This window comes from Rhineura floridana, chromosome 3, assembly GCF_030035675.1.
Source record: "Rhineura floridana isolate rRhiFlo1 chromosome 3, rRhiFlo1.hap2, whole genome shotgun sequence".
Taxonomy (NCBI): domain Eukaryota; kingdom Metazoa; phylum Chordata; class Lepidosauria; order Squamata; family Rhineuridae; genus Rhineura; species Rhineura floridana.
This window is the reverse complement of record NC_084482.1, coordinates 201,456,949-201,469,146: the sequence shown is the minus strand read 5'-3', so window position 1 is coordinate 201,469,146 and position 12,198 is coordinate 201,456,949. Positions and strand designations below refer to the sequence as shown.

General features: G+C 43.6%; 2 protein-coding genes across 3 annotated transcripts in view; one reads left to right on the top strand and one right to left on the bottom strand.

The window, feature by feature from the left end:
* LOC133381083 (zinc finger protein 91-like) overlaps positions 1-12,198 on the bottom strand; it is a 164,079-nt gene that overhangs the window by 53,807 nt on the left and 98,074 nt on the right. The window lies entirely within an intron of this gene.
* Positions 4,681-10,136, top strand: LOC133381111 (zinc finger protein ZFP2-like). Of its 2 annotated transcripts, none has more exons than XM_061619688.1 (4): positions 4,681-4,927; positions 6,552-7,003; positions 7,810-7,936; positions 8,566-10,136. In XM_061619688.1, the coding sequence occupies exons 2-4, from the start codon at positions 6,578-6,580 to the stop codon at positions 9,666-9,668; spliced, it is 1,656 nt and encodes a 551-aa protein (XP_061475672.1). In that variant the 5' UTR covers positions 4,681-4,927; positions 6,552-6,577; the 3' UTR covers positions 9,669-10,136. The 2 variants fall into 2 exon arrangements, with proteins under 2 accessions (XP_061475672.1, XP_061475673.1); XM_061619689.1 differs by lacking the exon at positions 4,681-4,927 and adding an exon at positions 5,153-5,286.

Genomic DNA, 12,198 nt, shown 5'->3' with positions numbered 1-12,198 from the left:
AGGGCGGCAAACAAAAGCACTAAAAGCACTTTAAAACATCATAAAAACAGACTTTAAAATATATTAAAACATCTTTGAAAATATTTTTAAAAGCTTTAAAAAACATTTTTTTTAAAAAAAGAAAAGGCTTAAAAACATATTAAAAAGCAATTCCAACACAGACTCAGACTGGAATAAGGTCTCAACTTAAAAGAACAAGTTCCTTATCACTTGAGGCTGTAGTTCTCTGCACACTTCCCAGTTTGAGTAAGCCCCATTGAACACATTGGGACTTGCTTCTGAGTAAACAAACATCGGATTGCACTATAAATATATTTACAGATTGTGTAATTCATAAACATATTTGATAGTCATGTTTATATAAATATTTCTTCATACTGTGTCCCAGTAAGTATTTGATTTCACACTATGGTTGTAGATGATTTTTTCCTCTACATTTTAAGTGTGCCCTTCTTCCTGGGGGTGGTCAAGGTTCTCCATTGTTTTCATCTTGAGGGGAGGATAGGCTGAGAGATGGTGAGTAGCACATTTAAGGTCTCTTCACCTCCCCCCTTTTTAATTTGTATTTATTTTATATTTCTCCAATATCTTCCCCTGACTGTTTTTATGTACTTTAAATATTTTTAGATTAAATAAAATAGGAAATCATAATTGTGAACCTCCCTAAAAGCAATTTACCTATCCTTATGTTTTGGCAAAGTGATGGCGTGAAGGCATGCTGGTAGAACCAGAGACCATGTTTGAGGCATGTTATAAGGTGTTTGAGGACTTTGTCACACATTACTTTTTGAGACCTGTAGATTCATGTTGGAAAGAACACGTGCACGTATTGAATGGTGGCTTGGGTGCTGTTTTTTCAGTCTACACTGCATGCGTAGGGAAGGTGATACATCATCTGGCAGCTAGCTTCATAACATGAGAATGAAAAACATTTGGATCACCATTCACTTGTTTACTTTGCTCACTATTGAGACCACTTCATATATTACTTTTTCATACACAGAAATTTAATCTTTGTATAGGAAAAAGTATTTTGTAAAATGTGAAGGACAGTGGCTGCCCAGTATAACCACTGTACAAGATCTACTCAGCCACTGTAATTACCTTTTTGAGTGCCCTTTTGTCTGGGTCTTGGTTCAGGTGTGTATCCAACTTTGATGTGCTTATGGAAGGGGTATGCAAGTAGTGCCCCCCCCCAAAGTGTGGAGGCTTGGACGAACATTGTGTTATGGAAAACCAAAGTCTGTGTGAAAGTACATATTTGGGAATGCCATCAGTGTAATCCTAAACACACTTAATAAATAATATCGAACTTGCACGTCACAAAATATATTACGGTCATGTCCATAAGCACCAGGAGTGTAGTCGCCCAGGGGGTCTTAGTCCCTCTGCTTTTTTGGGAGCAGGGTCCCTAGGTCTCCAAGCATCCTACAGTCAGCATGAAAAGGGAATGTGTTAGTCACTGAGAAGAGTCTTCTAATAGGCTTCCTTGCCTTTCCTGCTGATTGGAGCCAATCAGAGTGAAAGGAGGTGAGTCAGCCACTGAGAAGACTCTTCTCAGTTGGTAACGCTCTCCACTTACATGCTGATTGGCTCCTAGAGATGTTTGTTGTTGTGAAAGAATGCATTAACAAAGATCTCATTCTTAATCCAGGAGCAAAAAAGGGTGTATGTGGCTGCAACTATCATGAAGGGACTCTGCGCTTCTGAATTTTCTACTAAACAACTGATAAATACCTGTGTAACTTTGTGTCTGCAGTGGAGACTTATTATTAAGAATAACTTTCCATAATTGTAAGGAGGTATGTCCACACGCATGCATCCCAGGCACCTCAATGGGGGGAGAGAGCAGCATAGGGACATAAGCAGGTGTCTTATTCCAGGGGTTCCCAAACTGTTCTTCTGCATAGACCACTTGAAAATTGCTGAGGGTCTGAAAGTATCTGAAAATTTACTATGGGCATCTGCGAGATAATTAACTCCCATTAGTGATAAGAGCAAGCATTTGAGCTGTGCGTATGATATTGTAATTTAAAGGTGTAATTTTAAATTTGCTAGTTGTTTATATCACTACTATTGCCATTACATTCAGTGATATACAGGAATTACGATTTACGAGTAACATTAGTACAAAAAACATTACTAAGGATTCTGTATGGTCTGGTATGGGAGGAGGTCCATGGGAGTGACACCATGAGTTACCGCACCAGGTGACACCAACCCTAGTGACGCCACTGTGTGCAGAGTGAATTGCCTGCCTGGCGTGAAGGCTGAGGATGTTGCCCATTGTCTAGATAACCTAGCTGATAACCTAGTGCTGAGAAGGTGTCAGTGGTCGTGGTGCATGTTGACACCAATGACATGGGGAAATATAATCGTCCTGGAAGCAAAATTTAGGTTACTAAGTACACTGTCTATTTCCCCAAAGATTTTTGTGAAGGTGCATGAAAACCCTATTCATAGGGTCACCATAAGTCAGAATCGACTTGAAGGCAGTTCATAATCATCGTACAGTAGATACAATCACCATTTACTGTGGACACAGAGCTGCTGGAATTAAGATATTAGCTGCAGAAATAATTCCCTGAGGTCTTTTGTGACACAAGCTTAAAAGTGCAATTTCAGCCACTAACATTATTAATGTTTTGGATTTTAGTTGGTAAAGAATACCCAGAATTGTCAAATGAAGCGTTCATCCATCTGCTAACATTTGGTGCCACCTATCTTTGTGATTAAAGCTTCTCAACAGTGGTGACCCTCAAAACAAAACAAAAAATTAGCAATAGGAAATAATTTTGAGTGAGCCATTCTAATATCACCCCTCACTGGAATGAAATCTGGAAGAAGAAACATGCCCAGGTGTCCTGCTGAAATTGTGAATGGGTCTTTTTAAAAAACAAAAAAACAAAAAAAAAACTGCTGGTTTTCATTTTGTAGTAATGCTAAGGTAATACAATGTATATATATTGCCCTGTGACTTGTCCAGCTCTCCAGGGTTTCAAACCAGAGGTCTTTCCTCCTAGCCCTACCCGGAGAAACCAGGGATTGAACCTGGGACCTTCTGTATCCAAAGCAGATGCTCTGCCACTGAGCTATGTCTAGGGATAGGGAAGAAATTTGATTCAATTTGCATTTAAAGACAAACTTACCTGATTCACACTTTCTGAAACAATATGTGAACCGAAACACAGTCATCCTTCGAAATCTGCACTTATTTTAATTTTGCAATACAGGCAGCTCTCTAGTCAAGTGTTGCATACAGAAATGCATATACTAGGGTAAGGTATGTATAAATCTCTATATTAGTAAAAATAACATACAACAATGTATTATATAGGGGGGAATTGCTTTGCAAAAGTGTGTATATAAGGAAAAATTGCATACAAAAATGTGTATATTAGAAGAAAATTGCACTACTATCTTGATGAATTTTAATGAGAACACTTTTACTAAATGTTGCAAACTGATGTGGAAAGATGGAGAACCGAACTTAAAATTGGAAAAATGAGAAACTGAGAGAAACCAAAACTGTCATATTTGCCCAGCCCTAGCTGTGGCCATTCCCTAAACCTGTGGCCCTTCAGAAGCTGGTGGATTAGAACACCCATCATCCCACCCTAACCACTAGCCATGCTGCCTGGACTCATGGGAGCTGGAGTAGGGTTGCCAGGTTCAGGGCCTGAGACTGATCCTGTATCTTTAAGAGAAGAGAAAGTCAGCCAAGTGCTGGTGTTCTTGCAACACTTGGGGAAAACCACAAGGTGGAATTCTCCCTTCCTCCTGCACAACTTTTAAAGATACAGAAGACCTCTTGGTTGCCAGGCCCAGCCTCCAAGAGGTCTTTTGTATCTTTAAAAGTTGTGCAGGGGGAAGGGAGAATTCCACCTTGTGGTTTTTCCCATTACAGAGTTGCAAGAACACCTGCACTTGGCTGACTTTCTCTTCTCCTAAAGATACAGGATCAGTCTCAGGCCCTGAGCCTGGCAACCCTAAGCTGGAGGGATTGCTGAGATCTGAAGGCCAAGAACGTTGGGAAGGGCCACAGGTTCAACAGCCCTGCAGACGGTTGCCCCACCCCATTTTTAAACTAGCAGTGGAAGACAGGGGATGCAAAGTAGCAGACAGAGGAGGGACAGTTAATCCTAAAGGGGAAGGGCTGCTCAGTGGTCCTTTGTAGGACAATTTTAAAAGCCTGTCCCTGTTTTATGAAATCTTAGGATAGAAAGCTGCCATATCCTGAGTCAGACCGTTGGTCCCATCTAGCTCTGTACTGTCTACACCAGGGGTTCCCAAACTGTGGTTCGTGGACCAGCAGTGGTCCACTGTGGGTCTGCATGAAATATTCACATTGATTCTTTAATTGTATTCTTTGTATTGCTTCTTTTATCTCATGTTGCATTTTATGATGCTACAATTTGAATGCCATGGAATCCAAATCAAAATACAATAAAGTGTGATATAAAAAGAATCAAAGAAGCAATAAAAATGCAATTGAAAAGCATTCAGCATCTCGCACAGTACATTATAATTGCTAAAAGATGCCAAAGAAATCACTAAGTGGTTCACAAGGCCGTCAGCAATTTTCAAGTGTTTTGTGGGGAGGAAAAAGTATGGGAACCATTGGTCAGGGTATCTCTCCCTAGCTGGGGTGGTGGGGAATTGAACCTGGGACCTGCTGTTTGCAAAACGGAAGCTCTATCCCAGAGCTACAGCCCTTCTCCATAACCTAAAATATGCTAGAATACCCCCTCCCCTTTTTTGGATCTGTGCTTGCTTTTTTGTCAGAGTCTCAAGGGTTAAGTGCACAGAGCTCTCTGTGCCTAGAGTGGATCAGCCAGATATTGTAAAAAGAGTGTGTTCAAGTAAGCCCCTTGCTGTTCCTCCTCTCTAGTAAGAAAGCCCTTCGTGGAATTGCCATCCTAAACAGGTGAGAAGGACGTGTGTGTGTGTGTGTGTGTGTGTGTGTGTGTGTGAGATGCATCAATGCAAAGACTGGGTGAATTAAAGCAAGGGGAACAATCCTGGATTCAAGGAAGGAGAGAAGAGGAAAGAACAGAACTGAAATTAAGGGCTGATTGTGTCTTGTATCAAGAAGGGGGGACCTGTAGTCCGGCAGATGTTGCTGGACTCCACCTCCCATCATCCCTCACCACTGGTCATGCTGGCTGGAGCTGAAGGGAGTTGGAGCCCAGCAACATCTGGAGGGCCAAACAGGTTCCCCACCAGCTGCTTACTGACTGTACCCATCTAGCCTGCTACTCTGGCTGCCCCTGACAAAGGTCCCAGGTAGGGAGTGGTATTTCCTAACTGCCCTGTCTGAGCATACTTTACATTGGAGACAGGGCTGTAGCTCAGTGGTAGAGTATCTACTTTGCATGCAGAAGGTCCCAGGCTCAGTCCCTGGTATATCTCAGAAAAGATTCTTGTCTGATACCCTGGAGAGCTGCTGCCAGTCAGTGTAGACAATATTGAGCTAGACCTTCTAATGGTTTGACTTGGTATAAGGCACCTTCTTATGTTCCTAGATGCTAAGGATTGAATCTGGATCCTTCTGGGTGCCAAGGATATGTTATGCTTCATGCAAACAGACATGAGATGGGCTGCATCTGCACAGGCTCAGTACTGGAAATGATGAAGCCAAAGCAGAGGAGTGTGCCTACCTTCCACTCTCAAGGATTTCTGTATGTGCCTTTTAATGGAGTTGTTCTTCCAATGTACACAGCTTTGTGATTCGCAAGCACTTTACAAGCTGTGTCTGCTTTGAAATTGCTGCTAACCATGATGGCTATATTCTACCTCCACTGTCGGAGGCAGTATGCCTCTGAATACCAATTGCTGGGGAACACAAGTGGGGAGAGTGCTATTTCACTCAAGTCCTGCTAGTGGGCTTCCCAGGGACATGTGGTTGGCCACTGAGAGAACAAGATGCTAGAGATGGGCTTTTAGCCTGACCTAGCAGGCCTTCTCTTATGTCCTTATATTCTTAACACTGATCCCGCTGCACAGGGTGGCAAATTCAAAAGTGATAAAACAATACAAAAATAAGGCCAGGTAGGACTCCATGAGTGGAGTGTAATCATTAGGCCCTTGGGAAGGTTTTTTCCTACCTTTTAAGGCTACATCCACACCATACATTTTAAGCATTCTTACACCACTTTAAGCAGTCATGGTCTCCCCCAAACAATCCTAGGAACTGTCATTTGTTAAGAGTGCTGAGAGTGGGTAGGAGGCTCTCTATCCCTCTCACAGAGCTACAATTCTCAGAGCTCCCTAGGAAGAAGGATTGACTGCTAGGAATTCTAGGAATGGTTCCGTGACCAGAGAATGGCTGGCTGACTGTTGGGGGGGGGGGAGACAGAAAATTGGGAGGGGAGGGGATGGAATGGAGTATCCTGGAAGGAGGCATGGCTGGCTGACATCTTTATTAGGAGCACGCCACCCTGCAGTATTTCATTGCAAGTTCCACTTGTACTGTTATGGTATGTGAAAGGGTATACTTGTTCATCACTTTCTATTGCTTTACACTTACTAACATTGGATTTCTTCTCCAGACTGGAGGCAACAGTCGGAGACAGAAATGGAGGCGTGGGACCCTGCACAACCTGAACAGAGGGAGAGATTTAGGGCATGGAAAAAAGAGCATCATGTTGTCCAAGCTGGAACTGCAGAAGAGTTTCTAGTTGTGTCAGTTCCCCAAGAACTTAAGCGAGACTCAGACGAGGGGTTAGAAAATCAGCACCGTCCTCTCATTCAGGATGGTGAAACGCCACTGCTGACAGGGTCCCAGTCTGGAGAGGAAGCTGAAAAATTTGGGGCCTCCATCAAAGGAGCATCTGGTTCCAGGCAGTGGTATGGAGGAGCGTGTGTGACACAAACACTGCCAGGTGTCAGAAGCGAAGCCTGGGATTCTTCTGTGAGAATGAAGGAGGAGATGCTGGATGCAGAGTTGAGGCACCCGCCGTTTGGGAAATTCTGCTCCGGGAAGGCCGATGGGCCCCATGAGGTAAGGAACTAGTTGTGCCACGTGACAGGTGGAAGGCCACACTCCCAAATCGCAATCTGGGGCCATATCTGCACCATACCGCTTTAACAGTCATGGCTTCCTCCAAAGAATCCTGGGAATGTGTTAGGAGATCCCGATTCCCCTCGCAGAGCTACAATTCCCAAAATAGTTTAACAATCACTCTTTCTTCCCAGGAAACTCTGGGAAGGAAATATGCATATACTAGGGTAAGGTGTGCATATAAACTATCTATTAGTGAAAATAACATACAAACATGCATTCTATTAGGGGAAATTGTTTTGCAAAAATGTGTACATTAGAAAAAACTGGCCATCCAAAGTGGTTTAACAACCAATCCTTCTTCCCAGGGAACTCTGGGTATTGTAGCTCTGTGATGCTCTGTCCTAACAACTCTTAGCACCCTTCACAAACTACCCTTCCCAGGATTCTTTGGGGGAAGCCAAGACTGTTAAAGTGGTATAATACTCCTTTAAATGTATAGTGCAAATGTGGCCTGGGAATGGAGTTTGAAAGCCTAAATAGTGGTTAAACAGTGTTTATTATAAATGGTGAAAGGGCATCTTTTCCCAGCATACAAACTCCCTTTCTGGAGAGATGAACCAGCGTTGCAGTTTTTTTGTGTGGCCAAGTCCCTTTTGATGCTGCAGCGTTTCCTGGACCCTATGGGGCCTGGGTGTCTGCCACACATGTCTGTGTTTGGCTTGGAGGGACCTGAGCTATGCAGGACTTTTCAGTTGCTACAACATCCCTTTGTCACCTGTATTGCATCCCCATTTCTGTTGCAGGCCCCAAGGCATTCGGGAAACCTGTCAACTCAGTGCCTCAACTCGCAGCAGGATCTCTCAGACACTGACTTGATCAAGCTGCCCATGGAGGCCAAGGACAAGGGTGATGGGAAGGCCAACTTGCTGGGTAAGCATCAAACCAGTGTGGGGCATTTGCTAGAGTGCTGGATTTAGGCGGGGGAGACCTGGCTCCTGTCCTTGCCAACCCAAGAAGCTCACTTAAGTGCTTGAGCAGGAACATATTCAGTGTCTCTTGAAGGCTTTTTGTTAAGCTGTATAAATGTTTTTTTTAGTAGCCAGTCATTTTAATGTTCTGTTTTGTTCTGCTTTGAAATGTTTTTATGTTGCTGTGTACCACCCTGATGTTTTGCGAGAGGGTGCTACATAAATATTTTTATAAATAAGTAAATCATAAGAAGAGCCCTGCCGGATCAGAGCAAAGGCTCATCTAGTCCAGCATCCCATTCTCACAGGAGCCAACCAGATGCCTACTGGAAGCCCACAAGCAGACCCAGAGTAGCACTCTCCCTACTTACGATTCCCAGCAACTGGTATTCAGAGGCACACTGTCTCCAACAAGGGAGGTATTGCATCTTCTGCAATATAGATCCTGTATATGAAACAGGGAGTTGTACTATTAATATGCCATTTGTGTGTCTCTCCCCCACCCCCTAACAAAAAAACCTTTATTTCTTGTAAGATGTTCTTGCTCTCCAGTTGGGGATATGTCTCATGAGAGTTTGGTTACTCCAACAGGTGATGAACAAGCAAGGGCAAAACTGGAGAAATGCCATCAGTCAGGAAGACCTCAGCAAGTGGAACTCAAGGAGAGATTATTAGGAAACGACCTGGGGAATATCTTGCTGTTTAATGAGAGGGGAGAGGTATCAGGAAATCAGCAGGGAGCAGAAAGATGCCTCAAATACCATGCAGGGAGGACAGCAAAACAAGCTTTTCTTTGTAAGGAAGGAGAGCCACGCTTACTTGAGCCTACAACTGAAGGGGAAATCCTTAGTTATAGGAGAAAACAGATGGGCACCAACTGTGGAGAAAGCCTTGGTCCAAGCATTGACCTTCCTAAGAATTGCAAGATGCCCATGGGAGAAACGTGCTATGAATGCTCCTATTGTGGGAAGATCTCCAGTTGCAGGGCACACCTTCTTAAACATGAGAGAATCCACACAGGGGAGAAGCCCTATGACTGCACTGTCTGTGGCAAAAGCTTCAGTCGGAAAGAATCCCTTACTATTCATGAGAGAATCCACACTGGAGAGAAACCGTACAGGTGCTCAGACTGTGGGAAAAGCTTCAACAAGAAATCGGCCCTCAGTATACACTGGAGGACCCATACGGGGGAGAAACCATATGAATGTGCCGAGTGCTGGAAAAACTTCAGCACCAGCTCACACCTTATAAGGCACATCCGGGTGCACACAGGGGAGAAGCCCTTTAAATGCTCTTACTGCGAGAACAGTTTCAGCCAAAGGTCGGATCGAGTCATTCACGAGGGGACTCACACGGGAGAAAAGCTGTACAAATGCTCTGAGTGCGAGAAGTGCTTCATTTCCATGTCCAACCTGAGCCATCACAAATGGACGCACACAGGAGAGAAGCCCTATAAGTGCTCAGAGTGCGGGAAAAGCTTCAGCAAGAGTTCCAATCTTACTGAACATAAAAACATCCACACGGGAGAGAAGCTGTACAGGTGTTCCAGCTGTGAAAAAAGCTTCATTTCCAGCTCTAACCTCATCAACCATAAGAAGGTGCACATCGGGGAGAGGCCGCATCCGTGCCTCGCCTGTGGGAAACGCTTCAGCCGGAGATCCAGGCTGATGCAGCACAAGCGGACGCACATTTGAGAGAATGTGTTCCTGTGCTCGGACTGTGGGGGAAAGCTTCTGTCAGAAAGTGTGGCTCCTGAAGCACAAGGAGACTCATTCAGTGGTTGAACCAGTATAAACGTTTCCTACTGGGAAAGGAGCTCAGACTTTCTTAGGAGAGAAGATGGTGTAAGTGCAGAACAGGCTGTAAAGTTGTGTGAGGGGGCGATTTGCAGTACAGAAATGGCGAATGGGAGAGGGTGCTTAGTTCTTCCCTCTTCTGTTTGTTTTCCCCAGTACAGGATCCCTTCCTTAGCCGATATTCCCCCAGGCAGTGTTACGAACCTGTAGTTGAGAAAGTAAAAAGAGAGCCTGTGGCCCTGAGCCTAATGCCTTGTGGCCCTTGGAGTCATCTGGCTCTTTGAACATGTGGGTTTACTCTTGCTTTCTTGACCACCCCACTGGTAATCTTCCCCCCCTCTGTGTGTGTGTGTGTGAGAGAGAGGGGGGGGGGAGGGGGAGGGAGAGGGGGAGGGAGGGAGAGGGAGGGTGGGGAAGCACAGAGGGTGAAAAAGCTAGACAATGCTGCAAGTTCTGCTGCAAGTTCAATGTTGGCTGTACCCACCATCAGATTTGGCTTTGCCCACAACTGGTGGCTGCAACCTCCAAATGATGTTTCCCATGGTTCAGTGGTCTTTCATGGGGGTGGGGAATACTTCACTTTCCTTCAAGTAGAAAGCTAGTAGGGAGAAAGGTTTTAGGCTAGCCCATTCCCTGCCCTGCTAGCTTTCTACTTGCAGATATATTGTGTTTTTTATTTTAACACCAGGTGCATTAAAAATGTGATTCCAACACCTGCAGTCGAGAGAGATACAGTCAATTCTACCACCTCACTGTTCTTCCGCTTCTTTTACCTGCAGACTGTTCACCAGATAAACAAATGGGGCCTGAAACAAAACATTGCCACAGACGGAGTAATGTGCTGTTAAAGATTCTAGCCACTGCATTCCATTCCATTCTCCCCTCCGCCTCCCCCATTTTCTTTTCCTCCCCACCACCGATCGTCAACATTTCCTGGCCACTGATCACACTCAGAGGTCAAATCCAACCATACCTGTAAAGCACTATGGCTTCCCTCAAACAGTGCTGGGAACTGTAGTTTGTGAAGAGTGCTGGAAATTGTAGCTCTTTGGGAGAAGCCATGTGCTTTAAATGTGTGATGTAGATGTGACAAGTCCTCGTTGGGCTATTTGGGGGGATTCTTCCCCCTCCCTGATTTTTTAAAATTTGTATTTACTTATTTATTTATTACTACATGTATATTCTACCCTTCCTCCAAGGAGCTCAAGGGAGCATACAAACATGATTCTCCCCCTCCTGATTTTTTCCTCACAACAATCCTGTGAGGTAGGTTAGGCTGGGAGGCAGCCAGGGTCACCCAGTGAGCTTCATGGCGCGCGAGGATTTGAAACCTGGTTTCCCAGGTCCCAGTCTGACACTCTAACCACTACACCATACTGGCTCTCTTTTCTGGATTTTTGGAAACCTTGGGGTTGCCCCAAGCCTGCTCATATCCACCTGTTGTGGGTAGATGGTGGCTTTGTGGCTATGTAAGCACTTCTAGCAGGAACATTGGAAATAGAGGGAATAATGATGAGCCAATTTGGGTCCAGGTTAATGCATATTTGATGTTGGCACTTAGGAACTTGATAGATGATTTTTCCAAACCCTACTGATGAAAATATATATCACTGCAAAAAAATCCATTCCCCTGCCTTTTTACTACATATTTTCAATTTTATTATGTTTTATGTAACCTATCATATACAACATATATTTGTTTCTAATAGTTGTTTTGTTGTTACCTGCCCAGAGCTGATGAGAGCGTTTAGCAATTTAAATTTATCAACTTTTTTTTTCATTTAGGTTTATGAACTCATTGCAGAATTTTTTAAAAAAAATGTTTTTCATTCAGTTGTTTATTTGCAACTTCCTAAAGTGGTTTCTAGGGAGGATGGTGCAAGAAAGATTCTTTAAAAAAAAAATATTTGGGCTGTCATCCAATTGCAATCTTCCCTTGCCACAGAAGATAAAATATGAATAATTGCATAAAGAATGGATCAGTGCACAAATATGTCTTGAGTGTTATTTGAAGGCTTTAAATCCAACTCCCAGCTCAAAATGGCTGAGTAAAATCTGGGAAAGAGCATTATTATTTAAGTTAACATATTGAGCAAGGGCTGGAAAGAACGTCCAGGAAAATGAGTTCATTGAAAGACGGGTGTTATTTATAAACTTTCTGAGTAATAAAATGAGAGATAATATCCCACTTTATGTTTCTTGTCCACTGCTATAAAAGCCATCTGAAAATTTGAATCAGGGATAGATATATAATGTATGAACTGAAGTCCTACTCAGAGTAGACCCATTAATGGATAGAACTAAATATATTAATTTAAATTGGTCTACTCTCTGAGTATTGTATGCCTTCAAGTCAATTATGACTTATGACAACCCTATGAATCAGCGACCTCTGGTAGCATCTGTTGTGAACCACCCTGTTCAGATC

Coding starts and splice junctions, on each gene's coding strand:
- LOC133381111 (XM_061619688.1), top strand. CDS start 6,578: ATGGAGGCGTGGGACCCTGCACAACCTGAACAGAGGGAGAGATTTAGG. Junction 7,004..7,809: donor AGGCCGATGGGCCCCATGAG/GTAAGGAACTAG, acceptor TTTCTGTTGCAG/GCCCCAAGGCATTCGGGAAA. Junction 7,937..8,565: donor TGGGAAGGCCAACTTGCTGG/GTAAGCATCAAA, acceptor TTACTCCAACAG/GTGATGAACAAGCAAGGGCA.